This window comes from Syngnathus floridae, chromosome 4 (assembly GCF_059516105.1).
Source record: "Syngnathus floridae isolate MCC-2025c chromosome 4, RoL_Sflo_1.0, whole genome shotgun sequence".
Classification (NCBI taxonomy): domain Eukaryota; kingdom Metazoa; phylum Chordata; class Actinopteri; order Syngnathiformes; family Syngnathidae; genus Syngnathus; species Syngnathus floridae.
Genome location: NC_142416.1, coordinates 9,292,966 through 9,311,731, shown reverse-complemented (window position 1 = coordinate 9,311,731; position 18,766 = coordinate 9,292,966). Strand labels below are relative to the sequence as shown.

Here is an 18,766-nt window from a genome sequence, read left to right as displayed (position 1 = left end):
TTCTCACTTCCTCTCTCATTAGTTGGTGAGAAAGTGATTAAACAGAACAAACATTTGTTTGTGCACATATCATTTGATAATAAGGGCTCTGAAAGGACAGAAATACAAAAGCTAATGCCATATTAAAAAATGATTGACATATTCCTTTTCAATACTTTCACTAACCAGGTCCTGGGCATTGGTCAAAGCAAAGACTGGACAGGACCAGGCAATTTGGTGAGGAAAACAAGCATAAACTCAATACAAGTACGATTTCTGTTGCATTCAGCAAGAGGAATTTGGAGAGTTCAAGGCCCAAAAGTCATTATCTCACGACTGTGAGCATTCATTCCCTTGCCATACAAACCAAGTGAGAGAGAGAGAGAGAGAGAGAGAGAGAGAGAGAGAGAGAGAGAGAGAGAGAGTCCAACAAAATCTTTTCAACTTGGGCTCCTTTGATGTGAAACTTATCAAAAATGGATTATATCCTATATCATAATGCACATTACAATTGAGAAGGAATAAAAAAAAAGATTTAAAAAAGGATTTAATAAAAAAGCTAAACGTTTTTACCCAATTGCAATTGGGCAGAACAACGGAGCTATTCAAAAGGATTTAATGCTTTCATCATTTGGAAGTAAGTCAATGCTAATTGACTGTTGACCTTGTTCTCTTTGCCAGAAATCAATACAGTTCAAGCCCAACTAAAAGGCCATGCTAACACTTGTGAACTTGAGTGAGTGTTGTAATTACGTTATCTTTACAGCACAATGATGCAATAATAATGAGAAAATGTTCAGTGTCAATGGGACTTTCTTCCATCCCATGAATTCCTTGTTTCGGTCTTTTTTCCATACACAAACGTCCTTAAAAACTGGCTTTAAAAAAAAAAAAAAAAAAAACTCCTGCGGGTGTGAAGATCTTGCCTTCAGCATTGTTTGCGAATGGGTAAAAGAGCACAGAAGAAAATTACGTGTGTCAATTTCATTTGGGCGAAGACGGATGCACACACACACGCACGCATTAAGGTGCATTCAAAATATTTTTTATATTGTGTAGTGGAGGTCTCAGGATGTGTGAACAACTCAACATCTCTTTTGACCCATCCATCATGACTCAATGTAATACGCACACAGCTAAAATGTAAATCTGTAATAGCTGCTGTCAAAGTGGACGCTTCTAAACATGCTGACATTATCATTCATATGCAAACAATACAAAAAAAGGAGAACATACACATGTATGTCTCATTCATTCCGAAATTGGAATTCACATTTATCGTGACCTGTGGAGATACTGTACATCAGGGGTCACCAACACGGTGCCCGCGGGCACCAGGTAGCCCGTGAGGACCGCATGAGTCGCCCGCAGGACTGTTCTAAAATTAGCTCAAATAGCGGCACTTGTCAGTGAGCTGCATCTATTTATTTTACAGTCAAACCTCGGTTTCTGAACGTCCCGGTTCTCGAACAAGTCGGAATTTGAATAAAAAAATTCGAGATTTTTTTGCTTCGGTTGTTGAACAAAATTCAGAGGTCGAACCTCACTAGACGAGCCGGGAGGACCCGAGAAAACCCGACCGCGCGGCCCGGATGCCGACTGAATCTGTGGTTATGGTATTTTCGTTACTTTGAGGATTGTATTAACCCCTAATCATGCCTCCAAAGAAAGCAAGTGGGAGCAGTAAAGCCATCCTAAAACACAAAGACGCTCTTAAAGCAATGCGACACTGAGCGCCCGGCGCGCTGCGGTTGCGCGATCGGACCAAATAAAGCTCCCCGCGCACTGAGGTCCACTTAAATTTTGGAAAGTACATCAGGACTTTAAGAATATTTTCTAAATTTCAGCGACGGCTCTGTCACAATAATGCGACCAGCGCGGCGCAGTTGCGCGGTCGGCGACGCGCTACGGTTGCGCGTTCGGCGGTGCGCTGCAGTTGCGCGATCGGGCAAAAATGCGCAAATGAAAAAAATGTTTAAAAAAAAAAAAAGGGGGGGGGGGTTTCTTTTAGTCTTGGAACGGACACATTTTTTTTCTATTATTTGTAATGGGAAAAATAGATTCGGAATTCGACCGATTTGCTTCTCGAACCGCCTTCTGGAACGGATTGTGGTCGAAAACCGAGATTTGACTGTATTTTTGCTATTCTTATTAAAATCACACTTACATGAGAACTGGAAATAACAATGATAACACAAAGTGAAAGCTAAATTGAGCAAATTGGCTATTTCAGAAGTGTGTGTCAAACTGGTAGCCCTTTGCCTTAATCAGTACCCAGGAATTAGCTCTCGGTTTAAGAAAGGTTGGTGACCCCTGCTGTACATTGTTCTGACTAAAAAACTAACCAAGAGGACAATTACTTGTGTACTGGATGCAAAAAATAATTATAGCTACGCGTGACCAATTTTTTTAAGTGGTGAAATTTTAGGAAAACCACAAAATGAATCCTTGTGATGAAGTACTTTGGGATATAGGTGGTAAGAGAGCGCGCCGCCTAGGTTAGTGGTTAATCTCATTTTGTTCTTTCATTTTAGTCCATTTGGGAGGCCTACTACTGAAAGGCTAACAGAGGGAACAATTGGTACTTGTCGTAGCAAACAATACATCTTTTCTTCTGCATGTGGATGAGCAGTGGCCAATAATGGTAAATATGGCTCCTTGGGTTTCCACAGCCTCTTTCCACTGTTAGGCTATGCCAAGCCTGGGGGAGTCATTGGCTCTTAATTGCCTTTACACAAATGTTTTTTACAGACAGAAAACGACAGTGAGCGGAATGTGCCTATGTGCTAGAAACAGATTTTGCACAGAAAAACCATGGGGGAAAAATTTGAGTAAAAGTTGCTGATACACTAACACAACTAGTGAAAATGTTTTTAAGATGAAATGAAATGTAATTTTAACACAACAAAAAGACAAAGAGGAAAAAAGCAAATGATACATATTTTTTTAGTAATTGAGAGAGTATTTTAATTACCGTAATTACCGGACTATAAGCCAATACTTTTTGCACAAGCTTTGAACCCTGTGGCTTGTTGTTCAGTACGGTGTATCTATGGATTTTTCGTGATTTTTGTGATGACTAATACACTTATAAAAAGGCTGTGGACCGCTGTTTGTTGGGCGGAGGGATATGTGACCAGACACACGGTCACTGGGGAGAAGAGTGGTGTGGTGATCACACGCCAGGCAAATAGTCCCGTATAATTTACACAAAGAAGAGACAGAATAAGATCAAGACGGACATTACTGAAGAAAGGAAGCTTTTATACACAAACATACACAAACCCTCATGTGATGCCGCTTTAAAGTTAAAGGCAGTCGATTTGGCTCTTAACGAAGGAACTAGAGATGCTCATGCACTGTAAAGGTTTCCTCCGGTCACTAGAGGGCACTAGGCTATTGTTGATGACATCTTGTTGCGTCGTGGCACTCTTCTTTCTTTCCTGGTCACGTCTACTCTGGAGCTACACGTGTAGCTCGTATCACATAGCCAACTTTACCCCTCTAAGTGGTCCCATTTTATTTATTATTAGTTGTGTGTTGCTAGTGTTCCCTGCACATTAAGTTTATTATGGTCGTCACTGAGATTTATAAATGTTTGTATGTTTGCAGAGCTCCTTCATCTCTGTCAATAAACATCGTTAATAAAAGGTATGCGTCCCCAAAGAAGCATCTCTTTTCGGATAATATTCTTTGTGTATATTCTCTTAAAAATGCTAATGAAACATTGAAAAAACACTGCGGTAGACTAGCACATGGAACAGTCTAACAACATTAGTGTAAAAAAATCTTCATTCAATAGGTCAGAAAACTGCAATCACTTGCCACCCAAAATATGTGCACGTCTACTTATGTCCACGGCAATCTATAAAAAATATGTCAATGATCGCCTGTGTATTTTGTATTTTATGGACTAAGTGCTTTCCTCATCAAATGACAGACATAAGCTTCAGGAGTGAGCACCGTGCTATAAAATCGGTAGTATCGGTGCGAAGCTTTCGGAGGTTAATGTGTGCATTGGTAAGGATGTCAACAAGTTTTGGTGACGATTGATGGCAGTTTTCTGACTTTTATTTTTTGTAGATAATGGGTCTAGCGCATCTCTGGTATAATCACAGTAGCAAGTGAGAATGGCTAATTACATTGGGGTCACCAATTTAAGAGCCACTTGAAGCGATTTCATAAAAATATTTATATTTACCTTCATTTCTGCTTCAGACACCCGCTGAAGCAGGTGGCCCGTATATCAGTGCAGTAACCACAATGGATGAATATGAATAGTGATGATTTGTAAAATTGAGTTAGAATGACATAATGGAATCACTAGCAATGGTTCAGCGTTAATACAGTGAGTTCTGACTTGATATCCCTTCAAGGAGCAAATGAATGAGACATCTTCACAAATGGCTTCATTTTGCCACATGTTGTACGGCTGCAGCGTCAACGTACTCAAGATATCGTCTATGTAAATATGTGGTAAATGTTGTCTATGATAATATTTACCAGCCGTTGCCAAAAAAGGTCCCTTTCGAGTGACTGGGAGTGGCTGTGCTGCTCGAATAGAGCATGGTAGCATCTAACACAAAGCAAAGCACGAGTGTGGTGGCCATCGGGAATTTCGGGAGATTCCCGAATGGCCGGTCCATTTCAGGCTGCACCCCAAAACGCTCAAACTCAAACACAACATACCTTGTATGCGATGCAGTTGAGGACCTTCATTGCCAAGTCAGATACTTCAGGAAAAGGGTCTGCAGCAAGGTGTAGAAGCACTCTCCAGATTTGAGTATATACACTGTTGAAGGACACACCTAAAAATGGAAAGAGGAAACGTATGAAGGACTGAGTCTAACAGATAGAAATATTTCAAACACACTGGTCCGTTAAAATACACAGCAATAGAGCCCACAGACTCTCTCCAGTGTGACCACACATCACTCCTATCCAAGTTCATTACCACAGCAGCTAACAGCCACACAGTAATCCACAGTCATGTCATTACAATCATATTGCAAGCCTTATTTTCTACTGCTGGAGTTATTGAATGTGTTAATGTGGGAGAGGGAATATGACCTCCAGTGTTAGGTAATGTACACCATCAATCAAAACACACAAATACCCCTCCCAACACACACACACAAGGCTGCACCTTCTCATCCACTGGAGATTCATTGCTCTGTCGTAATTATGAATACAAATGATCCCAACATGCCCGTATCGTCTATGCAGAAAAGTGACCTGGGTTCTTTCACCTACCTTTTAACATTTCTCAATCGTTCCTACATGCTTATTTTCTATTTATTTTGTTTCCTTCACTTGTGGAAGTTTACAGTAGCTTCTGATTTTCTTCTCTCCGTGTCAACAACCATCTCATTGGGCTTGTTCCTGCTCTTGTGCCAACTGTAACCTATCCCACATTGCTGCTCTTAAGCTATTTTGTTTAACATTAAATCTTGGTGTCAGCATGACACGGTTTCCTGTCCACTCTGTTGCTACAAGGAGACAATCAAACCAAACTTGAATTTGTGTCCATACTCCCAACAAAGCAGAGAATCACATCCAGATATCTGAACTTGCTTCTTTTTAGCGCCTATGTGCCTTTTACCCTGTAAACGAAACTACACGTGCTTTACTCCGCAGCTCTTGGCTAAGTGAAATGCTGATGAGAGTAAGTAGAAAGGACTGTGGTTGTAGAAAAGAAACATGACAGTTGATTAATGTGAAGTACAGTTTTAGTCCTATTTAAAAGACATGCCACGTAACAGGTGCTCACGCATTACAACTATGCATTCTCTATTAGTCCACACGAGGGTGGATATTATTAATCGCCTTGGCTTGAATGGACTCGTGCCATGAAGACTTGTGCTGAGTGTAATAGATGTTCTGTTGTGAAGATATTAACTTTTGGCTCAATGAACCACAGCGTGGCTTTTTTTTATAGCCTCTCCATGTCTGACATATGGCACATAAAATACTTGCATAGCAATTTTTGGTGCTTGCTTGGGGCATAAAAAGCATCATAACATCTGAAAGCAGAAATAAATTCATCTACATGGTAGAAGAGCTGTAAGCAGTGTAAGCAGCATTAAATAATATCTATGGTGCTCTTTAAATGGAGGAGCGTCTTAAATACAATGACACATTAGGAGGTGAAGTGTCAAAGAAAATGCCATCTCAGTGGAAAATGTCTGAGTTAAGCCTGTGTATCAGACTAGGAAATCATGATGGGATTTCTGTTTTCTCAGAAACAATGTTGTCCCAGGAGAAACACAGACCTAATCCCATTTTTCTATGCAGTCACAACAGACTTGACATTATTGGCCTTAGGTGTGAACGGTGACCACGCTAGCCCAATCTATAGTAGACATTACTGACCGACATTTACGGCTGCCAGATGAAGAATCTTAATTGATTTTATGGGATTATAGAATTTGGTGTTTGCGTTTATTATTTCCTAGCAACCATTGAATTTGCTACTTGCTGATTCTTGGCAATGATTGAAAGATTAACGTAAAAATCAAAACATATCATCACTATCTATAAACTGATAGTGTCCATGTCACCATTCAATTGCATCATGCTACTGCTATTACTACATTTGTAGAGGCAAATTATAGTAAGCAAGCACAGAAAAACACTGAATACTTGAAAACGAAATCAATAAATCGCGACTAAAACTTTGCTCCAACTCCTGGAATTTTGTTATCCGGCTTGTTGTGTTGAAGTATGGTTTCAATTTGCTTTAAACGGCCAAAGAATAACACACAAGGCTCTTTAGGTCTCTATATTTTAAGCTTTGTTTACAAGTGTTAAACGGTGAGAATAGATGTAACCAGCAAACCCGGAAAAATAACGACAACAGAAAAAAAGAGAAACAAATCAAGATATTTTCTGCCACAATGAAAAAAAAAACAAGAAGGTGTTTTGGAGGCTACTGTTAGATGACCAGGAGACTCATTTATAGTTTAAAACGAGCTTAATATACCGTATTTTCCGCACTATAAGGTGCAGCGGATTATAAGGCGCACCTTCAATGAATGGCCCATTTTAAAACTTTGTCCATATATATGGCGCACTGGATTATAAGGCGCACCTTCAATGAATGGCCCATTTTAAAACTTTGTCCATATATAAGATATATATAATTTGGCCCGCGGGCCGGACTTTGGACACGCCTGCTGTAGTGGATCAATATTGGTCCATATATAAGGCACACCTGATTATAAGGTGCACTGTTGGCCTTATAGTGCGGAAAATACGATAAACTGAATAGGTTGCTTTGAAAAGGTATTTAATTTCTACGGCAGTATGTGTACAATGAGTGCACTGTAAAGTACAAGAGTACTGCACAGTCCTTCAAAATGCCATTAAGCAAAAATAATGTAGTGTTCCCCCACTCTGCAACCCCGGTATATTAGTCCCCCAGTATACTTACTGTTATGCCATTACATTTAGGAGAAAAGACCGCCAACAAACGCTGATGCACTTTTCAGCTGTTAAACAGTAAAACACAACTGCGAGCACAAGCATGCAGGATTGTCAGACACAGCACATGCCCAGATAAGCACGCAGATTGCAACGCTACCTGACCTCGCCTCATATCTATTCAGATGCACACGATAGGCTCGGAAAGTAATTACATTCTTTGAGTATATTAGCAACGTATGGAGGCCGAGCTGAGTTTGGGTAACAGCCTTTTTAACCACCTGAGAGCAGGGGAAAGAGTGTTGCCTTGACTTCACGCCGTGCCTGGGAAAGCACTTAAAGAATCTCAGCTGGCTCACAGGGTTGACGCTGTTGTGTTCTCTGCTGCTCTGTCCTTTTCACAGCACTCATTGTTCTCTCGGAAGGGGAGATTCTCCCTTGGTCACTTCCCTTGGGTGAGGTGTTTCGCTGATTTTACGAGCAACCTCGTGCTTTGTCGCAGTAACCAAAGGGCTTCTTAATAAAATATGTGTAGAATCAATACTAAAAGATTAATGTAGTTAATTTCATTTCAGTCATTACCAAACAGTGCTTTGGGCATTTAATCACACCCTTTGTTCACTAAGCATAAAGATGTGGAAAGTTAGCTTGCTATAATTTATAAATGTGTTAGGATATAGGAGGGGCTTCCATTTTGTCTTACGGTTCTTTGCAAATAATGATCATCGTGCATTCAGGGGTTGGTGATAACCAAATGGTTTTAGCACAATTGTGACTCGTAAGTTGCAAAGCAGTTACCTATGAGGGAATTGAGTGAAGAATAAGAAGACACCCGTCGCATTTTGTCGATGGTCTCGAAGGAGAGAATGTACTCGTCATTGTCGGGGCTTCCCAGGGTGCTGCTGGCGCTACTACTGGTGCTCAGGTTTCCTGGTGAAAAAGCTGCCGGTCCACCTGGATGATGTGTATAATACAGAAACATTATTCACGGATACGCAATAAAACAACTCTCAATGTCTCCAAGGCTTAAACATTACAGAGATAAATTTCAAATTGTGCGGCCATTTTTTGTCAAGACTCAAAGCAGTCATCCTTACGGAATGGAGTGAAACCGTAACAGCAAGGGTTTAGAACATGAAGGCAATGCGAGGGTGTTGATTTGAGGAGAATGGTTATGTTAATACATCCCAGATGGATTGCGGCACTTGCTGCTGATCATGTGAGATAGCCGTCTATAAATTTCAGGATGGATACCTTTAAGCGTCATGCGATAATGGCTGTTTAGATATCAACAAGGTAGTATATAAAACCATTAAAAAAAAAAAGTATTATATTTACTTTAACGTGAGGGGTGTGGCATTTGCATGTGTGCAAAAGATCACAGCCTCTACCTCAATTTAAGACAATATTTTTTAATACAATTAATCATACCATGACTGTTCAAAAATTGTTAGAATAAGAAAATAAAATGTCACTAAATTTATGCCAGTCTCAATCGTTTTCTGCAGCAACCTTTCCCTTAACGTTTGTCTGACTCAAAAAAGTGAAATAACTTAGAGCCCATATACCGCCAAACATTGAAATGTAGGTACGGTGATTGGAAGTGAATGAAAGAACTCTTCGCTCTGTGGTTGTTTATAATAAATACCGCTGCATACTGGAATGACTACTGTGAAAATGAATGTGAACTTGTGTCAACAGAAGGCATTGCTGATTGCGCCACTGTGGATTTATGAAAGCCTCCATCCGACAGCAATACACAGAGGACGCGCACATTAGCTTTAGGTGCTTGAATCCCTCAGCAGGAACACAAATCACAGGCTCAGAACCTCATGCACCAAAACCTACTACTATCGGATCCATAGGTGCAGCTGGAGCTTAGATCTTATTCTCCTTTGTTACCACACATGAATCTTCAAACGTGGCCATAAATTTACAAAAGTACCAAGTGAGCAAATTATTTTGCAATACCTCTTAATGATGCAAGTTGTTGTTATTCATGTTGAAAGATGTAACATTTAGTGCTTTTATTAACAAAAAAAAGATTGTAAACCAATTAGAGGAATTAGGAACTGAAACTTTCTCAGAGAAGTTCTTTATCATTGCATATATGCGAGGCGGCACGGGTGAATGACTGGTTCGCAAGAACGCCGCACATTTCACAGGTAGTGGTTTCCAATCTAATCTTGTAAATCTTCATCTAACACCAGATTAATTTAAAAGCCTCCAACAACCGCAATAGCTCTCTTTCTAGAAGGTGATTTTTATTTTCCTGCCGACAATCTGTCACTCCTACCTTCTTCATTGAGGTTCAGGTTCTGTAGGCTTTTGTTCAGGTTACGGGCAGTGGTGACTGCACGAATGTTAGTGTAGGAGTTGACAGATCGGAGACGTGGGATGGCTGGACTGTCCCTCACAGGAGTTAAGTTACCAGGCTCTGGAAGGAAATAAAAGTGAATAAAAAAATACAAGGAAGAACTTTTCTTCTGTTTATTGTTAACCAACATTTCAGTTCAGTTTATAATAGAAAAAACATACGACAACAACCGAGTGTGACCATTTGGATCCCTTTAAATTCCATAATCCATTAACCTTTGCAGTGAGTGCTAATTTGCAGTGACATCCATAGACATAGTATCTGCTAACCAAACCCTCTTCAAAAGATTTATAAGAAAAATTGCCAGTCAATCTCAGCTACCATGAACATTTTGTGGGCTATCTAATATAATGATAAAAATAAAATAAACCCCAAATGGTCTCTGACAAGAAATGATGTACAGGACATTTGCTGGCAGAAATTGCACGTGAAAATCACTGACAGAAGACCTGACGGCATGAGTAATAGAAGAGTGTGCAATTATCTTAGATAAGTAATTTTGCTTTGTTGGTTGGTATTGTACTCTCCAACCAAAACATTAAAGGTAGTGGCTAAATAACGTGAGAAAAGCATCTTCGTTCATGATGGGAGTAAACATGCATTGAATGATATGTACTAATATTTGTAGGTCTTCTGTTCTCTGGAAAAGAGGCTCATATTACAAGAGATTCTTCCTTTGTAGATGCTTCTTAGAAGAGGACTATTTATGTGAGTGATGACAGTCGCCATAGGTTGTCATGGCATGAACAGGTACTCTATGCTTTTAGGATGGATATTTTGTACACTTATTTGATTTAAGTTCTCGCTGAGCCTGCAGATATGTTTCATAAAATGTTGGACATAATTCAAATATCCACGAACTCAGTTTTATACCAATAAGAATAATATCAATGACAACAATGATGACAACAACAACAATAATAATAATGAAAAATTCACAGAAAAAAGGGGATTAATCTCCACTAGAATTTAAAAAAGGGAATTAGCTCTCAAAAACCAAACAAAAATATATTTAAAAAAATGGAAACAAAATCAATGAGTATGCCAAGGGTCCACTGCATAGCTATCCTCTGCGTGAATGTGTCAAATGCGACTTGAATGGCGTTTTAGGTGAGCGTACCTGAAGTGTTGGCTGGCGACGGCACAGTATAATTTTTCTCCTCCTCTATGAACTGAAGAGCAACGGTACAAAAGTTGCTTTCATATTGAACTACCAGGTGACTCAATGCTACCACCAACTCCTGCAAACAAATACAAAAATACAATAAACAAACAAACACTGTTTATACTGCGAACAGTATTTTGGGATTTGAATATACAGTACTGGATTATAGTATTTCAGGGTCAAATACATTTGTATTCAAAATATACTTTAATATTTTTTTTAAGTCAGGCATTTGTAGCCCTTGTGCACGCATGTATGCGCACGTGTGTGTGTGTTGTGTGCATGAGGATTGACCTTGCGGACTACAGGGCTGCCATCGTTGATGAGCTGGGCAAGCATCATGGCCACATTGTGGTCAATGGTGGTGGAGTGGTCCGTCCTCTCAGCGGAGTTTCCCACAAATGTACCGAGAGCAAAGACAGCAGCACACCTCACCTAGAGCGACACAATTACTGTTTCAACTCACACTCCTTTTGATTAACCTTGCTTCCATGCCTTTATAGTTGTGTTAACATTTCAAACATCAAGGCCAAAGCCTTGTTCTGCAATGGTTGCGCTCAAGGCACTGAAAAACAAAATACTTATTGGGACAAAATACAGCTTTACAGTTTGTTATCACAGGATTTCCAAGATATCACTATAAAAAATGTTGGATGATAATATTTATGGCTGCCACTTTTAATGAATGAACCTTTTAAGTTATAATTTAGCCCAAAGATGTTTTCTTTTTTTAAATGACATTCTGCAACAACATGAACGCAAGATAAAATGACATCCTATTTTGATTAGTTGAAGAAATACTTTTTAATTTCATACTTGGAGAGTCTACTCAAGCCAAGCACTACAACTTCCTTATAATTTTTTTGTTTTGCTGGGATAGGCTTCAGCACACCCGCAACTCCCGTGGGGACAAGCAGTTGCATGCAAGTTGTTTGGTGCATGTGTGTAGAACTAACCCCGAGCCCTCAGATTTCTGCCGCGTAAAATCGCTTGGTGACTTCCCAAGATGGCAGCTAAAGACACAGATGGTGCCAACTACCAATCAGAGGAAAGCTGTTTTCCACATTCAATTTGAGGTGAACAGTGATCCAATAAGAGCCAAGCATATTTGCATACTGTATTAAGTATTCATGAGAAATCTGTCCGTTCAAGATGTTGGATGTTTTTGACAAATTACAGGACCTTGAAAATTGACATTCTGGGCATTTTCAACACTATGTTTACTGATTAAGACTGCTTTTCTTAGAAACAATTATTACCTTTTAAATGATAACTTTTCAAAATGAAATTCTGGGTGATGTCTGTACTGTTATTGATTAAATTATATGAAAATGACCCATGTGCAGTAATTAAAAAAACAGGAAGAAGGTATGCTTTCTTGTAATGTGTAGCAATAATTGCCTTCAGATTTCACTGCAATCACAGTGCGACCCCAGATTGGGAGTCACCCCCCCCATCCTGGGCACACACATTCAAACACTCCAACCCCCCCAACCAGCAGAAGTCATGCAATGTACTTAATGCATTGATCAACCCTTAAAAATTGAGAACCCGCATGCGTATGCAATTTTGAGAAGATTCTTGAGAGATTGCATTCCTGTTTCATTTTGTGATCCAAATCTGATTATGTTCTGCAAGTGACTTGTGAGAAAGTGTGACTTTTGATCTCAGAACTTTTTTCAGATTTTCGTTTGTTTAAACCTTCTTAAAACTATAAAGAGAAAAACAACGCAGTGCCCCTCGTGGCGGTTGATTGTACTCCTGGCAGTATATTTCCACCATCATTAACGAAATAACTAAGTAACTAAGTAATTGATAATTAGTTAATTATCTAATTAAATGGATCATTAATTATCCCATATTTGCTACAAATGTATTATAGCAAATCTGCAGTTGTGTTATGTGGATTATTGCAAAAGTTTGATTAAGATCCAACTATCTGTGAGACTCTGAAGATGCCTTCAGAGTGATTTGTGATTGAATGACAAAGTCAAGGAAGGGGGGAGTGGGAGGAAGTGTGTGAGTTATGTCTGTGGGATGAAGGCTACCGGTTGAGAGACACTCGTTGCTTTCTTTGGCAACACTAGTCATTAATTTTTATTTAAAAAAAAGGTATTCATCGACCACTGCAATATATTATCTGTTTTTTCACTGTAACTGTCAAAAGTGTGGTGGATTTCCTGATGGGTGACATTGAGGATTTAAGGCTGCTTGTCAGCAGGTGTCTTTTCAGATGGGCTTGCATGGCAAATGTGTCTGTTTTTATATGTAATGTATATATTTGAGGACAGACTTGCAAGTAACACGGCTAGCATTCACATTATTTGTGCAACATTGCCAGATGCTCGATGCAGCGTCGCTCATTTGCCGCTCAAGTCCACCACCTGATGATTAAGCGCCAGTGCTTTTGCCAAAACATGTGACTGGTAATTAATAGATCTCAAGTTAATTCATTAGTGTGGTAAAGTCAAGGGTGGTAAAGACAACATATCAACTAGATGATTTGGTTGATTTGGTCTACTTGTTCAAACCTAACCCGAAATAAAAACTACTTCAAGTCCTAATATTGTCAAATTTCTATTTTCCAACTTCTGATACTGTTTTGTGTGAGCATAGCAGGGTCAACCTCTCACCTCAGGGATTGGATCAGACAACAAGATGTAGAGCTTCTCGTGTGCACTATCACGAACTCCACACCAGCGGGCTGGGTCAAAGTTCTGCCAGATGCGACCCAGGCATATGGCTACCCATTGGCGAAGCAGTGGGTGGGGGTCTGAAAGTTGCTCCAGGCAATTTGCGATTAGGTTACCCTGCAGACAGGCCTCCTGATGAGAGGAGGGTAGGAGAAAGGATACAGGGTGAGTCTCGTGTAAGACATTCACTGGCTGGGAGACTCATAAATAGCACACACAATTCCAAGCTTGGACTCTCTCCACTCATTAGTCGTTAACTTGCTGCCAACCTACAACCTCACACTGCCTCGCACGCCAAAGGTTTAGGAGCTTTGTACCAAGAGCACTTAACCACTTGAACCAAATGGACCCTCTTTTTTAGGTGAACAAAAGCTAATTGGTGCTTGGAAATGTAAGGTCATCTGAAGTTAGATGAAAACATCACCCTCCCCCATAACACTAAAAAAACTTTATAGCGTGTCACGTCTGTTTCCTTGCCGTTTTTGCAAACCAACAAATGCCGCTTGCAAGGTGGATTAAATGGCTTCACGAAAAATACACAGCATCTTCTGCAACCCTTTTATGGGATCTGGAAGAAGTTTTAATTCATTTATTTCATTCAAGTCATCAGTCATCCTTGTATTTGTTTTTCTGATGATTCATGTTCAACATTTATAATTTCCTGTTCAGACGCTTCATGATTTTCTCCTTAAAAACAAATCAGCTCAAAATGGTACAAACATGACATCACATCCATGAAAGGGGTGTGCATTCTTTCCATCAGGTTTCTCACACTTAACCCACTTTTAATATGTTAATATGTACTATTCGTGTGTTGTTCTATTGTGATGCATCACTGCTGAACCCTGGGAGTTATCAGTGACATGTTGGCAATGGTGACACTGTGGTTGTGAGCATAGTTGTTGAATGTAAGAAAGATGAATAATGGAGCTATGAAGCAGGCAGAGAGTCTTGCTGTTATGCTGGAGATCATCTATTATTTACAGGCCCGGGAGAGAGGTAAGGGCATTGAATACACAGGAATATGAAGACAAATTGGTGCTTCTTAGCATGTGCTCGCATTCTCTGATTTGTCACATTTATAGGGGAAGTTCTGAAAGACAAGTTTTACAAGTTGATGAAAGATTAAGTAATTAGGGAGATGAACGAGTGAAATAACATTCCAATTAGACAGAAAAACAACTGCAGAAAGAGGAAGACGGATGGCAAATAGGTTTAATGATGGGTATTTGTAACCTCGTATGTGGATCTTTGAGTGCTGTGGAAAGGAAGAACTACATCATCTCGGCATTGTCTACTTTGTTGGTTCATTTCTAACAATAAATACTGGCTAACTGGCTAATAACTTGGCTCTTGTCAATGTATATTTATGAGTTAAAAGATGATGAGACAATGTTCAGAAACACATTGCATTCATAATGGCTATTTGTAAAGTAATATCAATTTGATTTCCTACAAAAAAAAAAAACAATGGGTCATGCAGTATATTCTCTGATGTTGGTTACATCTTTAATGACAACCGTACAGCTTTAAATTGGTGTTTTAAGTCACTTAACTGAGCAGACTGAATCTTCATCACGGTACGCCGCATCACGATTTTACGTGGGCCAATCATCTTGCACTGACCATTTTACAGAAAAAAAAGGTATCTTGACAGTGTGTGCAGGGTCGTGGGGTGGCAATTAAATAATCGATTGAATAGTCGATAGGATAATTGATTCTATAATGATTTGTGACAGACTCGTATGTATTCATACCTGTCCTGTGCTATAGCTGTTCACAATAACAGCCAATATGAAGACAGCCATGGTCCGATGTTCAGCCTAGAAAGTGAAAATATACGTATATATACAACATATTGATATTTGCAAGATGGAAATATGGAAATATGCTGACTTTCAGTGGTGGTGAGTCAAGAATTGTTCACGATTGCCCTCAATTGCACTTTCATAATAGCAATAACAAAAATACTCACTGGCATGTAGCTGTCAGCCAACACAGAGAGGAAGTACTTGTGACCGTTGTCTTTGACCAGGTCAGCTTGACAGGACTACAAAGGTGGAGAAATCAGGATGGAAGAGATTTAACTTTTTGAACGTTTTTCCTACATTCAACTCAACTCCATATGCAAGTACTTTCTAGGTCAAGGGCAATTCAGTGTGGTCCACAAATCAGAAGGGACCATTCAAATTAATGACAATTTGTAATTATGAAAATATCAGACATGAAGCTAGCCGATATTTCTCCGACAGTAGGTTATTCACAAGCTGGACAGGCTTAGTGGCTACCGCTGGGATTACCCAAAAAGACAGGAGGAAGGGATGGTGTACTTTGGTAGCTGTGTTGTGCACAAAAGCTGGTTCATTGGGCATGCAGCATTGCGTGCTGCCTACTGAGAACAAAATTGCACCGGGGATCACAATGAAAGTCCAGTTCACTGAATAACCAACTTGTACCACTGTACTGACAGTCAAAGGAGCAATATTTGACCATAATAAATACAGCTTTCAGTCACGATAGGAGTAACATTTTCACAGAGGACATAAAGTCTGTTTGGTCTCCAAATTAGCCACATTTCGCAAAAAAACAAGGCACATAGTCTAGAGCAGGCAAACATTTTATTGCCAACTTTAAAACTATATATTATTTAAGATGTCAGCAACTCATATTTGCAAGTGCTCCTGACAGTACCATGGTAAAGTATTAGCCCCCTTCAACCTTTTGACCTTTTGCCACATTTCAAGCTTCAAACATACACAAGATGTACAATCTGACTTTCTCTGAAGAATCAACAAGTGTCACACAATAGTAAAGTAGAACACAATTGATCAATTTTTAATTTTTTTTTTATCCGAATGAACAAAATAGAAAAGCATAATGTGCAAAATTAGTCACCCCATTTTCTCTCATTGCAGTCAACTGACTAAATAAATTCCCTTTTGATTTTTGAATGATCCTTGACCTAAAAGGCTGATGATGATAATAAATAATGATAACATTTTGGTCTTTGGTGCTAAAATAATACTTCATATCACCCTTAAAAAAACAGGAAGGTATTTAAAGTTGATGGGAAGTTGAATCGAAGCGAATACAAGAATATTTTGAAAAAAACAACAACAAAACATAACTGATGGAGTCTGCAAAAGACCTGAGACTGGGATGGAGATTCACCTTCTAACAAGACAACAATCCTAAACATAAAGCAAAATTATCAATGGAATGGTTCAAAAGTAAGCACGCCATTAAAAACGGTTGACCTCTAATTCATTTGGTTCATTCAAGAAATGTGTACTCTGTTAGTTCCCATTGGATGTAAGATTTGCAAGAAGAACAATATCTGGACAATAAGGTTGAAAAAATCCAAAACCAAATTAAATTAAAAATGATTCAATACAATCATTTTAAAGTATCGGTATTTGGGGGGGGAAAAATGCAGTGATGAAACTCTGTGTCAGAAGGGCAGCAGTGCTCAGTGTGTTGCGCGCAAGTCCTCCAGGCAAAGTGTGATTAATGCACTTGGAAAGTATGTTTACAGGTCGTGTTCTAAGGCTACAAATTACAGAGTTCAGTGACGGCTGGATCAGGTGTAGTACTCATTACGGAGCATTTTATGCTGGTATAGCATCAAAGTCCAAATTTGGTATGTTGAACCTAGATGTAGATGCAGACTCTACAAATTGGTTCACAAGATGAGAACAAACCCCCAAAACATACTGGCTGACAAGACAGGGATCAATACAAATGTAAATTCCATCACAGACTCACACGTACAAAAACTTACACTGTCCACGGCTAGGATTTTAGCCCAGATGAAAACCAGAAGTGGCCGCAGCTCTCTGGCTGAACTTTGTAGCAGCTTCAACACATATGGGAAGATTCCAACAGACAGGGCCTAGAAACACAAAAACACTCTCATAGCTTTGTGTTCACTGAAAAGCATAGACATTGGATTTGTTGTAATATTTATGCCTATGTGAGAAATAGTGGACCATCAGTTGTTGGTCATGTCACAATTTGGTAAAACTCTGTGTATACTAACTGTATATCTCTGGCGTTGGACGGAATCCATGGATCTCCAAAATTATTACTTTTCAAAAAAAAAAAAAATGGCAGGTTTATTAAACCATTAACATTGCATTGTGAAAAAGAGCAAAGTCATTTTCAACATTTTAGATTGGGTCAATCATTTGCAAAAGTAATGCCCACATGTCTAGACTGAGCGAAATATGGATTCTTTAAAATAAAATAAAAAACCAAATTCACCAAAATGTGACTTATGAAGTTTTGACCCGATGCCGAAAATATGTGGCTATCACTCATATAAACATCAGATGTGACTACAAGCTTGGCACTCAAGTTTTGCTCATCTGATATGTAAAATGCGACAAACGTCACAATTATTCTAAAAAACAGACAGTCACAAATAGCAATGGCAGACCAAGGAGCAAAAATCAGTCACTGCTGAAAAAAAGATGCTTTAGAACAGATGAATATTTGGGGGGACAAGCACAAGATTCTTGAAATTGCACACGGTGCCATGTGACATTGTGTTTTGTGCACATGCATGTCACTTCACGAATGCAATCTATTAATACTTAGAGAGTATTTGTTTTTGTAATCTGAATGATTACCTAAAAATATTGCATTAAACAGAAAAAAAAAAAGATTCGGATTTGTTCAATTCTGAACACTGTCACATCCAAATTATAAGAAGCTGTGCACTTAATTTTACTTGCAAACAAATAATTCATAATTTTTCATCTGAGTTGTACCACTTACATGTCATACTATAGGTAGCAAAAGTTTAGAAATGATCTTGGTTTTATTTTTATAAATCACAAAAACCTGGCATTTCAAAAGGGGCATTTAAGCCATTATAGTACATTAATTTTTCCAACTTACTTCCCTTGCTACGTACCTACCAGCTAATCTAATTTTAGTCAGTAAAACCATGGCACAAAACTTTTAACTCTAATAGTGGACATCTATTGTACAGTATTTTATTAAAGTAACAGACACAGATAGTATTTGATGAACACACCAGACTAACAGCCCAGGGTCCAAGGTCCAGAAAACATCCAAGAAGGTCTAGGGCCCGAAGTCGATGCACTTGGCTGAGAAGGACCTACA

General features: G+C 39.1%; 1 protein-coding gene across 6 annotated transcripts in view; it reads right to left on the bottom strand.

The window, feature by feature from the left end:
• Positions 1–18,766, bottom strand: part of rptor (regulatory associated protein of MTOR, complex 1) — a 97,464-nt gene that overhangs the window by 30,216 nt on the left and 48,482 nt on the right. For all 6 annotated transcript variants that reach the window (XM_088373080.1, XM_088373078.1, XM_088373077.1 and 3 more), the window contains 10 exons: positions 18,678–18,761; positions 17,418–17,528; positions 15,612–15,686; positions 15,394–15,459; positions 13,577–13,768; positions 11,238–11,378; positions 10,899–11,019; positions 9,698–9,838; positions 8,200–8,355; positions 4,669–4,787 (listed from right to left, as the gene is read on the bottom strand). In XM_088373080.1, the coding sequence (XP_088229206.1) occupies positions 4,669–4,787; positions 8,200–8,355; positions 9,698–9,838; positions 10,899–11,019; positions 11,238–11,378; positions 13,577–13,768; positions 15,394–15,459; positions 15,612–15,686; positions 17,418–17,528; positions 18,678–18,761 (1,206 nt within the window). The remainder of the gene's footprint in view (positions 1–4,668; positions 4,788–8,199; positions 8,356–9,697; positions 9,839–10,898; positions 11,020–11,237; positions 11,379–13,576; positions 13,769–15,393; positions 15,460–15,611; positions 15,687–17,417; positions 17,529–18,677; positions 18,762–18,766) is intronic.